The sequence below is a fragment of the Mus caroli genome, unplaced genomic scaffold, assembly GCF_978045245.1.
Source record: "Mus caroli unplaced genomic scaffold, Mus_caroli_1 scaffold_7, whole genome shotgun sequence".
Classification (NCBI taxonomy): Eukaryota; Metazoa; Chordata; class Mammalia; order Rodentia; family Muridae; genus Mus; species Mus caroli.
In genome coordinates, this window is record NW_028227262.1 from 40,487,581 (window position 1) to 40,510,788 (window position 23,208).

Consider the following 23,208-nt stretch of genomic DNA (forward strand, 5'->3'; position numbering starts at 1 on the left):
ATTAGTTTTCAACCACGAAACTAGAGAGGGGCACATTGTCTGCGGAAGGCCTTGAATACCGTAGAGCTTTGTTGTGGTTTGGATGCTTTTAACTTCAGCAGGTAAACTCCAGCTAACTACCTGGAAGCAGTCACAGGCTATTTATTACCTATGTCAGCCAAAGCCACTGGGTTAAGCACCGCAGGTCACGTGATCCCCACGGATCACATGACTCCGGGAACAACATGGCTGCGCCCGCGCGAGAGCCGGCTCTCTGCTGCTGCAGGAGGCTGGCGCGAGTCTTCTTGCTGCTGGTGTTGGCGTGCGTGGCGGCGGGGAGCGATGAGGCCGAGGCCGGGGAAGGTGCGGCGTCCCTCGCGGGCTCCTGCGGCTGCGGAACGCCCCAGAGGGCCGGGGCCCATGGCAGCTCCGCGGCGGCGCAGCGCTACTCCCGGGAGGCGAACGCCCCGGGCCTGACCTCGGGCCCGCGACCGCTCGCGCTCACCAAGGTGCGCCTTCCATTCCTGGGGCGTGTGGGTGTCGTCGGGCTACGGCATGAGGCCTGGCTGGGCCAGAAGAGGGGGGATTAGAAACTCCTGGAAAGGGTCGAACCACATCCCAAGTCTCTCAGCTACAGAGCTCATTTGACAGGTGACCTCCCCCCTGCTCCTGCCCACTGGGAGGTGGGCAGGGGTTTGTGGCTGTGTTTATCACTAAAACTTAAGAGAGCTTAGCTTGAAGAGTGCTGTCCATTCTTTCTTACCTCTTCTTGCCCACTTCCCCCTTCCTCCACTCCGCCCTCCTGCTGCAGAGCTCCGAATTTAAAGTCTGATGGATTCGGGTTTAAGTTCTAGTTTTAGTACCTGTGGAGCCTGAGTCTCCAACACTGCCTTAAACTCACTGTGCTCACAGACTTGTATTTATTCTGTTGTGCTTAGCACTCCGAGTGCAAAGAAGTATGGAGCCAAGTGTACTTTATTGCTTTTATTTATGTCTTTGTGTAGTGCATAGGTGTGTTAGATGTTAGTATGTACGGATGAAAACAGTGAATATAGAAATGGTCCTTCATTCTACTTGCTAGCTTTAGGGAATTCACCCCAGGCCCTCTGAATAACACTTTTCTTTTGTACTCCTATCCAGTCTATCCTTGTTTCCCAGGTCTCTTTTCTTTCCTTGGCACTAAAGTTCAGGAGTTGGTGGGGGTAACATCTCCTGTGGGTCTTTCCTGACGCTTCCTTCTCTCCCTTTCAATATTTCCATAGATGACTCAGTGGTAGGTAGCAGTGCAACAACTAAAAAGATGCTTGTCTATAAATCCCCACAGCATTTTTTGGAGGGCAGTTGCCCAGTGGCCACTTGTCTATTTTGCTTACTGCAGTGCGGTGTTGTTTTCCTGTTACCTACTTGATGATGGAAAGAGTTTTAGATCTGATTTATTCTCTATGGATTTGCCCCCCTCCTCCCATCCCAGTGCCTAACCTATTTTAGACATTCTGTAATATCTCTTGAGAGATGTTTGTTTGTGTATTTATTTATTTATTTATTTGTTGGTAGCTACAATATTGAGAGGCTATTTTGGGGGTGAAGGTTATTGGGTACTTTTCAAAGAAAGCCTTTGTAAACATATACTTCTACTGTGTACCCAGAGAATCCTGTGCAGTCCATCGTGTTCTGGGTCATAGGTGAGGCACCTGAAGCTTCATGAGTCAAACATTAGTGCTGGAAATTTGGATCGTATTCCACCTATGAGGAATGTCTGTATACTGTGGCTGGACCAAGTTTTGTGTAGCTATTATAGCTGTTGGCATACAGATTTCTTTTGCCTGAGCCTTTTGTGTTAAGTTCAAGGAGTAGAAAGTAGGCAATGGAAAAAGAGCCCTACAAAATAATTTTATATGAGTTTATTTTAGTTTTATGCACAAAAAAATCATACAGTAGCAAATGGAATCAGGATAGCTTCAAGTGAGAGAGGGAGAGATTTATGGATTCTCTATACTTGGGAAGATTGAGACAGCACATGATTGTAGACACAGCTGGATCCAGGGCATCAGGCAGCATCCCCAGGCCCATTGTTCGCTGTTCCTTAGCCATCTTACGTTAGTTTAGGTCTGTTGTATAGAGGACATCCCACCTCCTAAACTAGTTGGAAGAGGAATAATTCCTTCTTAGTGGCTCCAGGAAAAGTTCCCAGGTAAACTTTGAGCCATTGTCCTGCTCCTAGTTGAATTATTGTGGTCAGAAGAATTGGCCATCTGGAATATATACATCAAACTAATAACTTGTCTTATGCTATTTAAACTCACTGAGAAGTTTGCTTGGGGTGATGTTGGTGCCCCCATGTTAGACCCCAGCATGTTTGTCTTCAGAGTGTTCTTCAAGATCCCTTGTCCCAGGATGGATGAAACAGTGTATCCTGGAATACTGGTGGGGGATACTTTGGATATTTATTATTTTAAATTATGTGTATATGGAGTGCAAGTGCCCAAAACAATGTTGTATGACATTATTCCTAGGGAGATATAAACAAACATCTAATCACCCCTGAGAGAGAATTGACGACAGACCAAAGTAAGGATACCACCAAAATCCAGCTTGGGGTTACTTACAGGAGCAGAAATGGCTCTGACACAGCTGCATCACAAGAACACAGCACAGGATGCAGTTCACAAAAACTGGGAACCTGGAGCACACTGCATACCCTGCATGCACTTTCAACAGGTTGGAGAGCGTTGGCTGGTGCCTGCTTCTTCCAAGCTAGTCCAGCTAATTTGACAGTGTCTCTGAGCAGTTTTTACTACTTAAATATGCTAGGGAGGGAGGACCCTTGTGAATATGGTCAGTTGCAGGGACTTCATCAGGTAATTTTTATTTCTTTCTGTGCTTAATGAGCATCTCCAGAGGAAGGAATGCTTCATCTCTCTTACAGACCTGCTGTTTCACCTCTCTGTAAGCATCCTGTATTTTAAGGAGTTTCCTTGCAAGGTGGAAGGTTTTTTGTTTTTTTTTGTTTGTTTGTTTGTTTGTTTTTTGTTGTTGTTTTGTTTTGTTTGCAAGATGGGGTTTTGTCTGTGTAGCCCTGGCTGTTTTAGAACTCACACTGTAGTCCAAGCTGGCCTTGAACTCAGAAATCCGCCTGCCTCTGCCTCCGAAGTGCTGGGATTAAAGGTGTGCACCACCACTGCCCAGCTCAAAATGGAAGGAAGGTTTTAATCTAGCCAGAAAGTGCTGTTCAACAGGAGGCCAGAAGAGGCTATTGGATCTCCTGCAGTTGGTATTGCAGGTTGTAAGCCACTTGATGTGCATACTGGGAACTGAACTCTGGTCCTCTAAAAGCATGTGCTCTCATCCACAGAGCCATGTTTCTAGCTCCTATTCTGAAGCTATTATTGAAACTTCTGTTCGAAATCTTAAGTTTTTCTACTTCTTTTCAGAGCTGTTTTTAAAAATTCCACTTTTTCCCTGAGGACAATAGAATCTGTGTCCAAGGTATCATAGAATATTAAGAATAATGGGTACATCCAGTTTAGTTCCTGTGCCAAGGCTATTACAGGGTTCACTGTGACACAGGCATGTAGCTCATGGCTGAGATGGTCTTACGAATGGAGTGGACTTTTGGTCGTTTTACTTATGAATAATTCTAATAGTAACTTAGTCTTCATATTCATGGACTTACACATTCATTCAGTGAAGATCATTTGCACTTTGACTATGGATCTCATGCCATGTGGTATGCTGGAGGTTTTGAAATGAAAAGTTTGTTTTGGGCTCATAAGGCGCCTAAGATACTGGTAAGGAGAAACTGTGTAACTGAAGAGGCAGTGAAGGTAGTTCAGTTGGCAGAGTGCTTGCCCAGCATGCATGAGCATGGACCACAGTTTGATCCCTATTGCTCATATATAAAGCTGGGAGTGGTGACATGTGTTTTAATTCCAGTACTAGGGAGAAAGCGATAGGAAGATACCTGAGGCCAGGCTAGCCTAACTGGTCAGCTCCAGACTAAAGAGAGATGCTGTCTTAATGGAACTGCATCGCGATCTGGAAGATGATACCCGAAGTACATACACACACACACACACACATACACACACACACACACACAGGCATGCAAATACATAAAGCATGAAGAAAGTATAAGATACTTTGTGAGTTTGTGGGGGCAGGGGGCAGAGAGGAAGAGGAGAGAGAAGAGAAGAGAGAAGAGATACTCATCAGAGGAAACAAAGATACCCCAACATAGCTAAGGAAAGGATGTATGGCAGGAAAGGCCGCAGAAGGGATGGTCCCTGAACAAGGACATAATTCCCAAAGAGACAAAATCACATAGGGAGCTTATACAGCCAAGTTCAAGTATGAGGTGGTGGTAGATTCTCATGTGTGGTGGTGATAGATTCTCATGTGAGGTGGTGATAGATAGATTCTCATGTGAGGTGGTGATAGATAGATAGATTCTCATGTGAGGTGGTGATTGATAGATTCTCATGTGAGGTGGTGATAGATAGATTCTCATGTGAGGTGGTGATTGATAGATTCTCATGTGAGGTGGTGATTGATAGATTCTCATGTGAGGTGGTGATAGATTCTCATGTGAGGTGGTGATAGATTCTCATGTGAGGTGGTGATAGATAGATTCTCATGTGAGGTGGTGATAGATTCTCATGTGAGGTGGTGATAGATTCTCATGTGTGGTGGTGATAGATTCTCATGTGAGGTGGTGATAGATTCTCATGTGAGGTGGTGATAGATTCTGATGTTTAGATACTGTATGCCAACATATGATAGACATTCCTGTATACTTTTTTTAAAGATTTATTTATTTTATGCACATGAGTACACTGTAGTTGTCTTCAGACACACCAGAAAAGGGCATCAGATCCCATTACAGATGGTTGTGAGCTACCATGTGGTTGCTAGGAATTGAACTCAGGACCTCTAGAAAAACAGTCAGTGCTCTTAACCTCTGAGCCATCTCTCCAACCCCCTATATAATTTTACATAGGGAAGAAGATTTGATCAGGTTCACACCTTGATTTGTTGATTGGTTAGTTTATTTATGTATTTACTTTGAGACAAGGTCTCACTGGCACTGGCTGCCCTGAAACTTGCTAGGTAGACCTGACTGGTCTTGAATTTATAGAGATTTACTACCCCCTACGTCCCCAGGGCTGGGATTAAAACCGTGAACTATCATGCTTGGCTCTTTTGTATTTTTTGAAGTAGATGTTACATTTACATGGTTGGTCCTAAAGTTTAAAAAAATGGGTGTGGAGTGAGAAAAATGATTGCTCACTTACACTACTCACCCCCAAGCAGAGGCAAGGGAATCTCAAAGTCTGTGGTCCCACTGTCACCTTTACTTAACCTCTTCTCCTCGCACACACTGGGACCATCACATCCTCTGTGTGCACCCTGCCTTCCTTCCGTCATTCTGTCATGGTGAGACTGCCCCATGCCATCTTATTAAAAGGTTCCTCTTTTCCTTCTTATGTCTGCTTTGCTTTCTGTTTCTGCATGACCTACCATTTGCTTCAACAATCCACTACTGATGCTTTAGTTTGTTTCCTATCTTTCTCCGAGACAGATCTGTGGTGCTGTGTTGGATACAGAATATGGACATTTTCAGTATTCTGGGACCTAAATGCCTGAGAAGTGAATGGCTGGGAGGAGTAAATGGGTGTCAGGAATGGGGAGAGGTGAATGGGTGAAACTGGAGCCAGGGAGACCATGAGTAAGGATACCTGAGAGTGGAGAAGAGGGAGGTCCAAGGAAGAGATGGATGGGGGAGAACTGGTGAGGCTAGGAGACTATGGATGCTGGGATTTGGGGTTGAGGGAGTTAGGGTCTCTTCTTGGAACAGGACTGATATATTGGACAAATATATATGATGCAAATCAGCTGAAAATAACATTGTTGAGAAGGCTCAGTGGTTAAGACCACTTTCTGCTGTTGCAGAGGACCTAGGTTCAATTCCAGGCAGCCACACGGCTGCTAACGACCCAGCTCCAGAGGATCTGATACCCTCCTTTGGCCTTGGCACTGCATGCGTGCACATACATACAGGCAAAACACTATTGGAAAAAACCAATACCATTATGACTGGCAAATACAGAAACATGATTAAAGTAACCTCTGGCAAAGTGACTGTAGAAATGGAAGATAGGGCAAGTAGTCCTGGATTTCTAACTTCTGTTTCTGTGTGTTCCTACTTTTCTATGCTTGTTGCAGCCCCTCCCTTTCCCCAGCTAATTACCTCTTTGATTTTCTTTTCTCTTTCTTTGGTTGGAACTCTTGTTTCTAGGTCAGAGACTTGACAGTTCACAAAATCCGAGAGCCCTGTAAACTGACTTCTTTCCCCTCATGATTTTAAACCTATACTTTATATCTATAGTGTTCTCACAGATAGTATAGTTGAAAGCCTATTTTAATAAAGATATAATTCATATATCATAAAATTCATCCTTTTGAATTTTATTAAAGTATATAACTCGGTGATTTTAGTTTTTAGTGAAATCAAAACTTATTGATATCTTATTCCAGAATATTTCAGTGTCTCTCAAAGATACAGCATTTCCATTAAGCAGTGATTTCCCGTACCTGATACCTCATAGCCTCTGGCTACTACAGACCTACTTTTTTTTTCATTAATTTTTTAGTTACTCACTTTACATCCCAATTGAAGCCCCCTGCTCTCCAAGTTCTCTCTTTACACATCTCCTTCCCTAACCCCTTTCCTTCTCCTCTGAGAAGGGAGAGGTCCTTCTGGATACCCACTCTGGCACATCAGGTCACTGCAGGACTAGGTACATCGTCTCCCACTGAGGCCAGACAAGACGACTCAGTTAGGGGAATTGGATCCACAGACAGGCAACAGAGTTGGGGACAGCCCCTGTTCCAGATGTTTGGGGACCTGCATGAAGACCAACCTGCACATGTACTATATATGTTGGGATGGGGGAGCTAGGTCCAGCCCATGCTTGCTCTTTAGATGGTGATTCAGTGTCTGGGAGCCCCCAAGAGTCCAGGTTAGTTGACCCTGTTGCAGACCTACATTCTGAGTCCTTGTGTTGTCCTGTTTTGAGTATTTTATTATTTTAAAACTTTTATGTGTGTGTGTGTGTTGTGCATGTCTGTGTATTCGTGTTTGCATCTGTTCGAGTGCATGAGTACAGTTTTCCCTTACCTCCTTAGTTCACTATTGCAGTTTTTCCAGAACTGTGTCCTTTGTATGTCCAAATTTGTTGTGAGGTTCAACTAGAAAGATCATTTTCCAGAAGAATTTTCCCTTCTTTCTCTGACTTGTGATGCACTGTCATTAACATGTGGAATGATTGTGCAAGTGTGTGTGTGTGTGTGTGGTGGTTTGTATGTGTGGGTACACAGAAATAAATGCATAAGTGGAGGCCAGAGGTTGACATTAGCTGTCTTTCTCAGTTGCTTCTCCATTTTGTTATTTTATTTCTGAGGAGCATCTATCATTGAGCCTTGAGATCATTGATTCAGTCAGACTTGCTGGCTATTGAGCCCTTGGAATCCTCCTGCCTCTGACCCTGCATCCCCACCACTACTGGGGTTACAGATCTGAGCCACCATACATGTCTTTTATGTGGCTGCTAGGGATCCACACTCAGGTCCCTGTGACTGTGCAGCAAGCACTTTCCTGGTGGACCGTCTCCCACGACCTTGATCTTGGTAGTTTTGCAGAAATTTCTGTGGTGGGGGTTTTAAGCAGTGAGCGCTTGATATGCGCTGAGAGCTTTGTGGCCCACACAGATGCACTTTGCTTTTGATGCGTGATGCCCCGTGTTTGCCCTTTCACTGCAGATGGTCCCCATCCCTGCTGGAGTATTCACAATGGGCACTGATGATCCTCAGATCAGGCAGGATGGAGAAGCCCCTGCCAGGAGAGTCACTGTTGATGGCTTTTACATGGACGCCTATGAAGTCAGCAATGCGGAATTTGAGAAGTTTGTGAACTCGACTGGCTATTTGACAGAGGTATGGGCTTGCGGATGGGAGGGAGAACTGGCTGTTTTCTAGAACACTCAGGAAGGCTTAATAGCTAGAAACACTGAACACTTTGTGCCCAGCACTGTGATGGGCACTTTTTTTCTTTTCTTTAATCTAACTTCTCCCAGCAGCTCCGTGGTATGCCAAGCTGAGAGTCAACACTGATACAACCTAACCATACTACTCAAGGATTGCAAGCAGCGTGGACCACAGCCCTGCTCCCAACCCTCCGTGGTGCTGTGGTAGTTAGTGTTTTAATCCACCTGACAGGGCTGCTGCTCACTAGGCTTTCTGAGAACACAGACGGCAGGACACTCTCCTCAGCGCACCTCAGATTGCCTGTCCCATAGGCGTTACACACTTTGTAAATGTGCAGGGCTCCAGTGCAGCGTCTCATCCTGCGGCTTTATTCCAGTTTATTCCAGTGTGGGTGACTCAGCAGCCTTTTCCAGGGGTCACCAGATCCATGCAAGGGGGTTGGTTTTCTAGTTGATGTTTGTTTCTGTGAGAATCTCAAATGTTCTTGGTTCCTAAATCCTGTCCCCTTTTATCTTGAAAACTTTACCCTTTTATTCAGTGTGTGGGGACCCAGCTTAAAAAAATTGTCCCCTAACACCTCCCCTTTTGTATTTAAACAGTTCATTTGAGGGTGAATGTCAAAGGCAAACCAGCATTTGGGTTCAGTTCTGCACCGCGTCATTTCTTTGGAATTTCCTAAAATATACCAAGTGGTTGTAAATCTTGGTTGTAGATATTTGTAGTAAGCTAAAGTCTCTATTCTTTTTATTTCATATTCTTAAATCAATTCATAATCTAAGTTAAAGAGAGAGGAGTAAGGGGAGAGGTAGGGAGACAGAGAGACAGAGAGTGACAGACAGAAAGGGAGGGAGAATAGGTGATCGTAGAGGCCAGGCCAGGTGTTGGATCTCATGGAGTTAGAGGTCCTGGTGGTTGCGGACTGCTGGAATGCCACTTTATTTTGTGAAAGAGTCTCTGTTTGAACCTGAAGAATGCACTTGTGGCTAGACTGACAGACCAGTGAGCCAGAATCTACCTCGCTCTGCCTCCCAAGCCTCTAGCACTGGGATCACAGATGTGTGTAGCCATACTTGGCTCTTGCTTGGTCAAAAAAGATCCTGATCGTTCATGCTTTAACCACTGAGCCATATCTCCAGCGCTAGAGGAGTTCTAAGAAAGGAAGGCTTTACAGAGCATAGTTCTTCTGGATGACCAGCCAGCAGGGGAGAATGGAAAGTCTCCGGGAATGAGGATGGGAACTATGCTATCCATAGAGAAGGATAGAGCCCATGCCCGTGAAATACTGACAGCAGCAGTTTCTGGTTTAGCCCTAGACCAGGCATGTGGTAGGTGTTGTATATGTGTTGAGTGACTAAGTGGCTTTGGTTGCTAGGCATCATGGTATCACTAGGAACACACAGATGCTATCAGGGGTGAAGAGAACTTATCTCTAGTCAGTAAGAACAGTCTGGAAGCTCCTGTGAGACCTGATGTATAGGGGTTAGGACTCAGTTAACTTTATCTGGTGAGGATAGGTTTGGAAGAGGACACTAGGGACATTCCAAGTACTGGTCTTGGTTGACGTGAAGAGACTGGGGAAGCTCTGTGCATTTCTCTTGAGTTTGCTGAGGTAGAACCACTACATTTAACAGAGGCAGTTTGCTCTGGCCTCCTTCCAGCTCCGCAATTAGAATCTCTGGGGTTGGTGAGCAGCAGTCTAAGTCTTAGCAAGCTGCTGTGTGAGCTCAACTGGATAACTGGGGAGCCGCTGGCCTAGTGTAAGAAGTACACACGGCCAGGCATTGGTGGCGCACGCCTTTAATCCCAGCACTTGGAAGGCAGAGGCCAGCCTGGTCTACAAAAGTGAGTACCAGGATAGCCAGGGCTACACAGAGAAACCCTCTCTTGAACCCCCCCACCCCCACCCCCCAAAAAAAGAAGTACACACAGGCCTGTGCAGAGCTCTGAGGAGTCCAGGAAGGCAGCCCTTATGTTACATGGATTTGGAAAAACAGTGGACTATGTAGGAGGAAAACCAGAACAGTAGAGTCACAGGAACTAAGGGACAAGGGATCCCACTTTCAGAACAGATATCAATGAATGTTTGTGATACCACTGTTAAGAACTGTTTAAAATATAGATTTCCACCTGATGCTTAGATTGGCCCATGACAACTGTAAACACATAGAGCATATCAGAGAATCAGCCATCAGTGCCGTTTAATTCTTTTAGGCAGATCCCAGGAGCAGGGCAGAGAACAAACAGCTTGCTTGTGTAATATTACATATACTAAATGAAGTCATTTCTCAGAGTTATTTACAATATTGGGAGAAATATGTTTCCTTCCATGGGTCGTTCATCTTCTTAGAATCTAATCTTGTGCAGCCGGCAGTCTTATCAGCTAATCTGGTCTCACATGAAAACAGTCTCTTGAGGGACATGAACCTTCTTTAAGAGGAACTTAGATACTTTCAAGACATTTTGGGAAAACTCGAATTTACTTGGATAGGAAAAATCACCATAGTAGCACTGTGAAGAAAATGGCACCCCGGATGCCCCGACTCTAACCTTTTCAGGCTTTTTCTTTTTTACTCTCCTTATAGGCTGAGAAGTTTGGAGACTCTTTCGTCTTTGAAGGCATGCTGAGCGAGCAAGTGAAAACGCATATCCACCAGGCAGTAAGTGATGTTTAAATAGGCTCTCATCAGAAACACAAGTACTACCTTCCTCTCCCAACTGGTGCCTCGCCATTCTCCCACTGAGGATTTTTCTCTGAGTCACGGGTCCATGGGCCAGGGTACCTTCTCTGGCTGAAAATGTACAGGCCCAGGAAGATGTTTAGTTTCTGCCTATCCCTTAGAGCGAGCAACACTGCACTGCAGAGTAGAATTCAGCCCTGTACTTTGTGTTTTACTTGCAGCCATTTTTAGAATGGAGGATAAATGAGAGCTTTAGACTTCTGTTTTCAAAGTCTTGATCTTGGCAGGGGCTGGTGTGGACCTAGAGTTTCATAAGTATTCATGAATCCCTCTGTGCAAACTCAAGTCCGTGGAAGGAATACCTTTGCTGTGGATGTTCATAGCAGATGGGGGCTGGGAACTAACTAGTCCTTAGAGGAAGGGGCGTGCCATCATGTACAGAGAGCATACAGGGGTGTGAATTAAGTCTATTTTTCTCAGACATCGAGGCCATTGACTAGGCTCTGTAAGTACTGTGTGTCAGAAAGAACTTGGGATTCTTTGGTCAGGTCTGTAAATAATATTTGCTTGTGTATATGTCTCATAGATATGTAAAAACAAGAGAAAACGAGGTTAGCTGCGATACTGAGAGTTCTCACAGTGGGCAGAGACTGAAGAGCAGGAGACAGAGAGTGGGCCTTGAGGGCCTGCCATTTCAAAGAGGACAGACATGGAAGGTGAGGATAAGGAAATCCCACCTTAATCTTCCTCTTTCATGCAAGTTACCTTTAATTAATTTATGCACGGGGGCTGGAGAGATAGCTTAGTGGTTATGAGCACTGGCTGCACTTGCAGAGGACTTGTGTTCTGTTCGTACTGACATGGAGGCTCACAGCCATCTATTACCCTCAGTTCTGGGGGATATGATGCCCTCTTCTGGCCCCCACAGGCACTGCAAGCTTGTGGTGCACAGAGATACAGGCAGGCACACCCCCCTCCCCCCCCCATAAAATCATGGACCTGGAGGGCATCATCCTGAGTGATGTAACCCAATCACAAAAGAACTCGCACATTATGTACTTACTGATAAGTGGATATTAGCCCAGAAACTTAGAATACCCAAGATATAAGATACAATTTGCTAAACGCATGAAACTCAAGAAGAACGAAGACCAAAGTATGGACACTTTGCCCCTTAGAATTGGGAACAAAACACCCATGGAAGGAGTTACAGAGACAAAGTTTGGAGCTGAGACGAAAGGATAGACCATCTAGAGACTGCCATATCCGGGGATCCATCCCATAATCAGCTTCCAAACGCTGACACCATTGCATACACTAGCAAGATTTTGTTGAAAGGACCCAGATATGGCTGTCTCTTGTGAGACTATACCGGGGCCTGGCAAACACAGAAGTGGATGCTCACAGTCAGCTATTGGATGGATCACAGGGCCCCCAATGGAGGAGCTAGAGAAAGTATCCAAGGAGCTAAAGAGATCTGCAACCTTGTAGGTGCAACAACATTATGAACTAACCAGTACCCCAGAGCTCTTGTCTCTAGCTGCATATGAATCAGAAGATGGCCTAGTCGGCCATCATTGGAAAGAGAAGCCCATTGGACTTGCAAACTTTATATACCTCAGTACAGGGGAATGCCAGGGCCAAGAAGTGGGAGTGGGTGGGTGGGGGAGTGTGTGGGGGGCTTTTGGGATAGCATTGGAAATGTAAAAGAATAAATACCCAATTAAAAAAAATAAAATAAAAATCATAAAATAACAAAAAGTCCTGCCTGAGCTTCAGCCTGCAGTGTTGGCGTCACTGTGTCTTGTCCTGGGAGTAGCGGCATCAGGAAATGATCCCCTTTTGGCTCATACTTTCTCTTTGTGTTCCAATTATTGTAGTCCAGGTTGGGGTAGGGGGAGACGGAGTAATTAGGACTTGGTCTCAAATGGTATTCTGGTGAGTCAGGCCAATTTCCTTGCTTGTTTTAGTACATGTTTAAAAGATAAGATTGAGCTCTTTTTGGATTCCAGTTTTCCAGTTAATATTGTCTCTTATATATTCTGATACCCTACCTCCACTTTTTTTTTTTTTTTTTTTTTTTTATACAAGCATCTGAGTTCAGCTTAGGGTAGTGGTGATGGCCCAGCAAGCATCGAGAGGGGTGGCTCCTGTTTTAAGATATGGGGTTCAGATGAGGAAGCCCGTTTGCTCCTGTTTCTGTGATTTGGCTTTCTGATGGAAGACGTCATGTCACTTAGGAACCACTAACATGTCAGGCATGAAGGCAGAGGTGGATGGAGCATTGTAGGCTCCAGAGGTGCCCTGAGTCAGAGTGAGGTGTGTGTGTGCTGTAGCTAGGATGAGGACAAGCGCCTCTCACCTGGCTGCAGGGTTGCTCTCGTGCTTAAATGCTTATAATGGAAAAGCAAACCTTTTAAGGTTGTTTTGAAAAGGTCGAGTAAGTAAAGACGTCTGTTGATCTGGGAGGACCTTTTGCCATTTCCCTGTTGGCCTGACTTACCTCTGCTCAACTAGCACCTTTGCAACTTCACATTTCTATAAGGTTGGATGTAAGATGTCCATGAGATGACATTAGGTCGCCTTTAAGAATGGAAGAGACAGTGGGAGATCCCCAAGAGTTACAGTAACCTCTCCTTTCATGCATCTTTTGGCCTTAAGTCAAAAGAAAGGCTCCTTTGAGTTCTGCCATGTCCCTAACGTTTCACACTAGTTTGTTTTGAGCATAAAAGCAGAGGTGTAGGAATCTTGCTGAAGCTGTAGTACCTGATAAAAATAATGTAGTAATTGTGTTTATTTTTATGTGTTTATTTTCAGGGTTATATTCTGTTTATACTGGTTTACACTAGTAATATGAACTGTCTTTTTTTGGTATTTAATAAAACACAAATATAGAAAGTCACCTGATTTAAATATGTTACCTAGGACATTATCTTGAGGTGGAGCCCACTTGTCCCTGAAACCTAGATCAGGAACTTGATTTGCTGCCTGCCCCAGCAGCCCTCTCCCACCCAAGTGGGTTCTTCCCTATGCTCATTATAGTGTTGTCACCTAGGGCTGGACCTTAAGTAGAATCATGCCCTTCAAAGAGATTTTGGTTGAAAGCATTGCTAATATGCTTCCCATCGCACCCCCCTTTTATCTTCTCATTAATTTTACCCTCCAAAGAGCACAGAGCCAGCTTGTAGACTTTCTCAGTATGGATTTTGCTGATTGACGGCTTCAGTACAGTTCACCTGTTGCCTCTGGCCTGTGTTCCCTGCAGATGGTAGCTGTGCTCTAAAGTGTGATCAAATTCACGGTGTACTTGTGTCATGAATATCATCACAGTGATGGCCTCCTCTAGCACCATGGTTCTCAACCTGTGGGTCTCGATCCCAGAGGGCAGCATATCATATATCCTGCATATCAGATATTTACACTACAATTCAAAACAGTAGCAACATTACAGTTATAAGGTAGCAACTGAGTGATTTTATGGTTGGGGGTTACCATGACATGAGGAAGTGTGTTAAAGTGTCATAGCTTTAGGAAGGTTGAAAGCCACTGCGTTAGCAGGAAGCAGCCAATGTCTATCTCGTCATCTTTTTTTTGTCATATCAGCTGATGCTATGCTGAGTGGCTCTGTCTATGAATTTACTGGGATTGTAGATGATGAGAGCCTAGATTTTTTTTTTAGTTTACTGATGGGATACTTTAATAAAGTGATAGTTCCTCCCACTACTGTTTTCTTAACCACTGTTACAGGTTTCACAGAATGATAGGTAAATGTGTGATTCTTTACTAGCTTTAAGGAAATGAACTAGTGGCCTAGAAAAATGGCTAAGTGGTTAAGAACACTGCCTGCTTTTCTAGAGGACCCAGGTTCAATTCTCAGTTCCTACCTGTGTGTTAACAACCATCCTAAGTCCAGTCCAAGGGGATCTGATACTCTCTTCTGGTCTCTGTTGAGCACGTGCACAGACATATATGGAGGCAACATACCCATACACATAAAATATAACACAGAAAGAAGTGAATGAATTGGTTGCTTCAAAGGTGGCTAGATCTACTTCTCACATACTACCAGGTCGGTGTGTGATTAAATGGACACTCCTTTGTGTGTGTATGTGTGTGTGTCGGTGTGTGATTGAATGGACACTCCTTTGTGTGTGTGTGTGAGAGAGAGAGAGAGAGAGAGAGAGAGAGAGAGAGAGAGAGAGAGAGAGAAGAGAGACAGAGCAATAGACAGGGAGATAGACAGAGATAGAGAGTTAGATGGAGAGATAGACAGACAGAGACAAAGACAGATGGAGCGAGACACTAGGATGGAACTGAGAGCCTCCTGAATGCTAGGTAAGCATCCTACCACTGATCTGTATCACCAAGCCATGAACTTGAAAAGGCTTCCTGTGTTCAAAAGTAGTGACGTCAGAAAAAATCATGATTCCAAGGAATCCATAACATGTTTAAATCCATGAATTTCTATTAAAACAAAACATTCTATTTTATTTATTTTTATTTTATTTTACTGATTTTTTTCCTTTCAAGGTGTGTGTTTTCATGCTTATCCTATGTAAATTAAATTTTTTCAGTCTTTACCTTTCTTACTTTTTATAAGATTCAGCTATACATTGTGTTCAAACCTACCATATTCAGTGTTGTAATTTTCTAGCTCCTGTTGCCCTGGTGTAGGAATAAAAAGAAAGAATTAGTATTTTTTTTAAGTTAGAAATTTTATTTCATATTTGGACATATTAGCACACATTTGTGATCTCTGCAATTAGGAAACTGAGGCAGGAGCATTGGATCAGTGCTAATTTTGGCTACATAATAAGTTCAAGACTATCTTTGGTTGCATAAAAATCCACCTTAAACAAACAAATAAATAAACAGAAAACAACCCCAAACAAAATCTTTAAAGATAGTAATATTTTCTAGGGAGTTGTAAGAAAGGGTGTGTCCTTACTGAGTTTCCTGTGGTAAAATGATCTTGTTTAACTTGTTCAGTTCACAGCTAGAAATGGCAGGTGATACAACCTCCGTCTCTTCATCTGCGGTCACAGTTTTATGTGTATTTGTTTGTGCATATGTGTATTTAGTTCTGTATAACTTTGATGCAACCATAGATATATGTAGCCTACTGTTTTTTCAAAAAAAATCTTTAAGAGTTTATGGATTTAAACCTGCTACAGATTTCATTCACTTAGAGCCATGGTCTGCTTTGAAAGCCACACATTGCTATTTTGAGCACAGATTGATGTCTTTTGAAGTTCTTGTAGGTCCTGTTATGTTCCCTCCTCCTGCTTTAAACAGTTGCATTGAGATGTAGTTTACACAGTTCACCTTTTTAAGTGTACAATTCAGTGTTGGTTTGGTATATTTTTAGAGTTGTGTAACCATCCCTACAGGCTAATTTTAAGTTGTTTTCATGAGCCCATAAAGGAACTTTGTTCTTATTTGTAAGTCACTCCTCACCCTTGTTCTGGGTCCTTTTTAACTGAGCCTAGGAGTTCTCTGTGGCTTCTTTGGTTTTTCTGATGGTAGTATCTGTCCTGACTGCAGACTAGTGTTATCTTTTGCTGTAAGAAGCCTTGGTTTGTGCGTTAGTTTCTTTTTTATGGCTGTGATGGAATGTCCAAACAAAAAGCAAGTCGGGGACTGGGGGAGACTTTATTTTGTCCTAAAGTTTCAGAGGGAAGAGTCCACTATGGCATGGTGACAGGAGGAGGAAACTGGCTTATCACACTGTATCCGCACTCAGGAAGCAGAGAGGGAGTAAGTGGGACCAGGCTAATAACCTCCAAGTCTGCCCTGTGATGCACTTCCTCCAGCAAGCCTCCACCTTGGGAAGGTTCAACAACCTCCCAAGTAGCACTTCCAGCTGGGGACCACTGTTCAGACCCACGAGGCTGGAAGAATGCTCTCTGTTCAAATCACAACTGCATCTTGAGGCAGGAGGGTTTCTGGGTCTCTCTGCAGGGTATGTTAGTGCCCCTGCAGTGCCTCTTCTGTGGGCAGAGCTTAGAGAAGATACGCCAGAGTTTCAAGTTGATACTTCCATTTCTGGACTTTTAACTTAGCCTGTTCTCTACTCCATCCCTTCCTTTATTTCTACTCCAAGAATCCTATTTCTTAGGACAGGCAGAGGTGAACAGCCTGCTGCTACTCAGGATGTCATCCAAGATCACAGACGTCAGTGCCAACATCAGCTCTGATAATTACTGAGATAGAACAGGTTAAAGAAAACTCACATTCTCACTGTGGTTTCTTCTCCCCAAGCTCTGAAATAGTCAGACTACTTTTTATCATCATCATCATCGTCCTCGCCCAAGGTCCACTGCATAGAGTGAGGTCTGCTTTTTAACTCCTTAGAATGAGTTCTAAAAGTAAGATTGTATTCTGTGTCTTCCTGTTGATGAGGCTCAGTCTCTGTTCGGGTTTCCAGGAAGTGGCCATAGGAACATGGCTCCTTCATTTCTGCCTCTCAGTAGCAGAGCAGAATTCACTTTTTAACTTTCAGGTCAGTTTTGCTGGGGAGGAAATCTTTGGTTTACATTTGTTTGTTTGTTTGTTTGTTTTTGACTGCTATGTACTTTATTTGGTTTTCTTTTGGAATAAAGTGGACCTGTTGAAAAGTCATAATTTTTTATTTCCTTGAAAGTTGCTTATTGTTTTTGCCTGAGCGCTCAAGTGTGGTGTTTGCAGTGTATGTCTTGGTCATGGGCCGGGGCAGTATTCTCAGACACAGGTTCGCTTTTTCAATCTCTATTTTCAGTGTTGTGGTTCAAATTTACGAACATTTTTGTTGTTGTCTTTCTACCAATTTATTCATTTATTTATTTTACCTCTCAATCTCAGACCCCTTCTCTTTTCAGTCTCCCTTCATACAACACTTCTCCCCATCCCTTCATCTGAGAAGGATGAGGTCTTCTCTGGTTACCAACCCATACTGACACCTCAAGTCACTGCTGGACTAGGTATATCCTCTCCCACTGAGGCCAGACAAGACAGCTGAGTTAGGGGGACAAGATCCATAGGTAAGCCACAGAGTCGGGGACAGCCCTTGCTTCTTGGGGGACCCACATGAAGACCAAGCTATGTTCCTCCTGTGTAAATGGGGATAGGGGTGTGGCTAGGTGCAGCCCTTGTATGCTGTTTGGTTGGTGGTTCAGTCTTTGGGAACCCCCAATGGTCTAGGTTAGTTGACTCTGTTGATCTTCTTGTAGAGTTCGTTTCCTTCTGGGTCCCTCAGTCCTTTCCCCAACTTTTCCACAATACTTTCTGAGCTTTGTCAAATGTTGGGCTGTGGGTCTCTGCATCTGTTTCAGTCCGTTGCTGGGTGGAGCTTCTAAGGGGACAGTTATGCTAGGCTCCTGTCTGCAAGCATAATAGAATATCACTAGTAGTGTCAGGGATTGGTTCTTGTCCATGGGATGGATTTTGAGTAGGGCCATTCCCTCAGTCTCTACAACATCTCTGTCTCTGCACTTTTTTTTTTTTTTTAAATTTATTTATTTATTTATTTTTTATTTTTTTTAATATTTTTATTACATATTTTCCTCAATTACATTTCCAATGCTATCCCAAAAGTCCCCCATAGCGCCCCCCACTTCCCTATCCACCCATTCCCATTCTTTTGGCCCTGGCATTCCCCTATATTGGGGCATATAAAGTTTGCAAGTCCAATGGGCCTCTCTTTCCATTGATGGCCGACTAGGCCATCTTTCGATACATATGCAGCTAGAGACAAGCGCTCCGGGGTTCTGGTTAGTACATCATGTTGTTCCAACAATAGGGTTGCAGATCCCTTTAGCTCCTTGGGTACTTTCTCTAGCTTCTCCATTGGGAGCCCTGTGATACATCCAATAGCTGACTGTGAACATCCACTCCTGTGTTTGCTAGGCCCCGGCATCGTCTCACAAGAGACAGCTATATTTGGGTCCTTTCAGCAAAATCTTGCTAGTGTATGCAATGGTGTCAGCGTTTAGAAGCTGCTTATGGGATGGATCCCTGGATACGGCAGTCTCTAAATGGTCCATCCTTTCATCACAGCTACAAACTTTGTCTCTGTAACTCCTTCCCTGGGTGTTTTGTTCCCAATTCTAAGTAGGTGCACAGTGTCCACACTTTGGTCTTCATTCTTCTTGAGTTTCATGCGTTTATCAAATTGTATCTTATATCTTGGGTATCCTAAGTTTTGGGCTAATATCCACTTATCAGTGAATACATATTGTGTGAGTTCTTTTGTGATTGTGTTACTTCACTCAAGATGATGCCCTCCAGGTCCATCCATTTGGCTAGGAATTTCATAAATTCATTCTTTTTAATAGCTGAGTAGTACTCCATTGTGTAAATGTACCATAATTTCTGTATCCATTCCTCTGTTGAGGGACATCTGGGTTCTTTCCAGCTTCTGGCTATTATAAATAGGGCTGCTATGAACATAGTGGAGCATGTGTCCTTTTTACCGGTTGGGACATCTTCTGGATATATGCCCAGGAGAGGTATTGCTGGATCCTCCGGTAGTACTATGTTCAATTTTCTGAGGAACCGCCAGACTGATTTCCAGAGTGGTTGTACAAGCTTGCAATCCCACCAACAATGGAGGAGTGTTCCTCTTTCTCCACATCCTCGCCAGCATCTGCTGTCACCTGAATTTTTGATCTAAGCCATTCTGACTGGTGCTCTGCACTTCTTGAAGGCAGGACACATTTCGTTTCAAAGGTTTTAGGGCAAATTTGTACAACCACTCTGAAAATCAGTTTTGTGGTTTCTCAGAAAATTGGGAATAGTTTTCCCTCACAACCCAGCTATACTACTCCTAGGTAAATACCCAAAAGATGCTCCACAATACCCTGAGGACACTGACTCCACTATGTTCATAGCAGCTCTATTCATAACAGCCAGAAACTGAAAATAACCCAGATGTCCCTCAACCAAAGGGACTGAGAAGAAAATGTGGTTCATTTACACAATAGAATACTACTCAGCTGTTAAAACAAAGACATCATGAAGTTTGTGGACAAATGGATGGAACTGAAACTATCATCCTGCGTGAGGTAACCCAGACCCAAAAGGACGTGTGTGGTGTGGACTCACTAATATGTGGATTTTAACCATAAAGTACAGAATACCTAGGATATAATCCACACATTCAAAGAAGCTAAATAACAAGGAAGGCCCAAGGGAGCATGCTTGGATTTCACTCAGAATGGGAAATAAATTGTCATTGGATGGAGGGAGGAAGGGAACTGGATGGGAGAGGGGAACTGGATGGGAGAGGGGAAGGGGAGGGGAACTGGTAGGGGGTGAGATATAGGGAGAGCAGGGGTGGAGTGGAGGGCTGGGGCCTTTAGGTAATCTCTAGGAAGTACTAGACACTTGGGATGGGGGTAGCTCCAGGGAGTCTGTGAGGGTGACTCTAGCTGAGGCTCCTTGTAGTGGGGGACATGGAGCCTTAAGTGACCACCTTCCGTAGCTAGGCAGGGCTTCCAGTGAAGGGATAAGGACATCAACTCACAAAACACTCCACCCAAAATTTTTCGTTGTTTTTACTTTGTGTGTGTGTGTGCGCACGTTTTGTGCCTTTACTGCGCTCTTGGAGCCTTTAATTTGTACACTTTTGTGGGTGGAGTCTTATACATGATAAGCACTATACACTGTATCACAGCGGTCTGCGTTCTATGTGTATTACTTGTTCCTTGAATTACCCCTGCCTTTCTTTTCCCGTAAGTTAAAAATTGTATTCATTTTGTCTCTTGAGTTTCTGAAGTAAAAGTAATATTGGTAAAATGATTTTTTTTCTTTAATTTCCACTTGTTTATTGACTTTGGCACATATGTGTATTTTTTGAGAACACTTTTGCCTATAATTTTATGACTACTTACCTCATTTTGCAACAGCATGTTGTGGATGTGTATACGTGTGCATGTATGTACGTGTGTGGCACACTATTATTCTCCATTATTATCCCATGTTAAGACGTGGTTGTACTAGAAGGTTAGTTTCAATATGGTAATGTGGAGAAGTGGTAGACTTTAAGTAGACTATTGAGACACACTTTAACTTTCAATATGAGAAGGTAATTAGGTCACTGGGGAGACAGCCTACCGAAGGGATTGCTGACCTTATAAGCCTTGTTATAAAAGGGCAAGCCTGGGCTGGAGAGATGGCCCACTCAGTAAGATGCTTGTCTGAGAACAAGAAGATGTGAATTTGATCCCCAGATCACATGTGAAAAAGCTGGCTTCAGTAGTTCATGACTAACTTTAGAACTTGGGAGAGAGGCAGCAGGATTCTTGGTGCTTGGTCTGCCTGTCTAACTGTTGGTAAGCTCCAGGCCACTTAGAAACTATCTGAAGAAAGACATGAAGCGAATGGGGAAGACACCTGACCTCTGGCCTCTAGAACTACATTCATGGATGGAATCATTAGCTATGGACTCATCCTCTTTTTTTTTTTTTTCCCCATTTGTGGTGGTGGGGAATGAGCTTTCTATATGGTAGACACTGAACTGCACTCCCAACCCAAACTAGTTTTCTTTAAACATTACTCAGCAGCTCATATTTTGCTGTAACACTGGGAAAACAACAGGCATCATCCCAGTTGCTCATTATCAACGTTTGGTAAGTTTTAGAAGGAGGTATGTCTAGAGCAGCTTTGTAACTCTGCTCAGATCCTTCTTGCCCTTTCTCCCTCATGTTACTCTGCTTTGGGGAGGTGGTTTCTGGTTGGTTTGAGATTCTGTGCTGGAAGGGAACCATGGTGGGTCAGTGTCAAGAGTTTGTGGGACAAGAGTCCTGGAAAGTCGGCATGTGAAAGAGTATTTCAGTGGACCCTTGCTGGTGAGAGAACTGATCTTAGGAGCAGCTCAGGTAGAGGGGCTGCTGTGACCACCTGCTGTGACTACCCACCATCATTTCTGTGGTCCGGTATCAGCAAGCTTCCTCTGGGAGGTCCGTGGACACCATCCTTCTCGATTGTTCCAGGGCCGTGTGCTCCTTGTGTGGTAGGAGTTCTCTGGCTTCTTGTATCTTCTGTGCTTTTTGTCTTCCTTGTTGTCATGCGGGTTCCTGTAGGCATTTCATAACTGTTTAGCTTACTAGGGTTCATCCCAGAAGGTGGGGCGAATGCATCAGAGGGTTATTTATTTGTTTGTTTTTGTTTTGAGATAGGCTCTCTCTGTGTGGCTCTGCCTGTCCTGGAACTCACTCTGTAGGCCAGGCTGGTTTCAAACTCAGAGACGCACTTGGCTCTGCCTTCCAAGTGCTGGGATTAAAAGTGTGCACCCTCATGCCCCACTTTGCATTGTGTTATTTACTCCTGTGTCTCTAGTACAGTGACGGCCACTCAGTAGGTGGTTATTATGTACCTGGCAGAATGAAAGCTTATCATTCAGGTGTTGGATTAGAACATTTAGTTCTTGGAAGGGCAGAGCTCAGACCTGGTATGACCTGTTTATCTCTCAGGCTGCAAAGTCAGCTCTTCTTTGGTTTGAGATGCTGGTTTGGTGATCAGGGTTGAGGCGGGTTCAGAGCTCCAGAGTTATTTGGAAAGGGAAGTCTAGGGCTAGATGACTGGATAAGATAAAGTACTTCTATCATTTGTGCTGGCTTGAAAAGAGTGGTTGTTTGCTTGACTCAGGAGTCAGTGTGTGGCATGAGCTCAGGAAGACAACTGTGATAAGCCTGGAAGGGGAGAGCGCAGTGTAATAGGATAGCAGTTGCTTTCCTCCAACCTGGCTAAGGCTCCTGATAGGATGAGGGTGCCGGAGGTGAGTGGGCGAGCACAGAGCCTGTGTACAGTGCACTTACATTTATTTTCAAGGCCTAGGTCTTTTAAGGCTCAACGTGGATCAAGGAAAAGAATGAGTATAACCTCAGTCCCCCAACGGAATGTTGGTTTTTATATCATCCACTCCCTTATAGAAACAAGGTAGATTACAAAATAAAAATTCATATGTGCCAGGTGAGAATGCCTTTAACCCCAGCACTTGGGAGGCAGAGGTAGGTGGATCTCTGAGTTCCAGGAGAGCCAGTGCTACACGGAGAAACCCTATCTCAAGAGACAACCCCTTCAAAAAAAAAAAAAAAAAAAAAAAAGGAAAAAAGAAAGAAATGTGTATATGCAAATAAGAATTTACAGTGGGCCGCTCCACATCTGTAACACCAGCATTCAGGAGGCAGAGGCAGGATCACCAGTTGAAAGCCAGCCTGAGCTATATAGCAGTGCCCTATTTAAAAAAAATAATGGGTAGAGGATATAGCTCAGTGGTAGTGCACATATATCTTTGGATTAGATCTCAGGACTGTGAAAGAGCAAACTCAAGAACAGAGTGGGAGAGATGATATTTCAGTGGATGGAATTTTCAAACTCTCCTCCAAGCAATCTTTTCTGTATATGCTTATTTTTCAGGGTCAATGTTTGAAGGCAGAGCTCTCTACACACACCATACACGCACTCTATTGTGGAGCTGCACAGCCCTCTGTAGCTGGGCTTTGCTACTTTGTGGGGTCTTCTTTTTCCT

At 43.9% G+C, this 23,208-nt stretch overlaps 1 protein-coding gene across 1 annotated transcript in view; it reads left to right on the plus strand.

Moving 5' to 3' along the window:
• Positions 1 to 211: 211 nt before the first annotated feature.
• Sumf1 (sulfatase modifying factor 1) overlaps positions 212 to 23,208 on the plus strand; it is an 84,284-nt gene continuing 61,287 nt past the window's right edge. Inside the window, exons 1-3 of the mRNA XM_021164694.2 lie at positions 212 to 488; positions 7,798 to 7,971; positions 10,605 to 10,679. Coding sequence (XP_021020353.1) covers positions 225 to 488; positions 7,798 to 7,971; positions 10,605 to 10,679 — 513 coding nt within the window. The 5' untranslated portion in view covers positions 212 to 224. The remainder of the gene's footprint in view (positions 489 to 7,797; positions 7,972 to 10,604; positions 10,680 to 23,208) is intronic.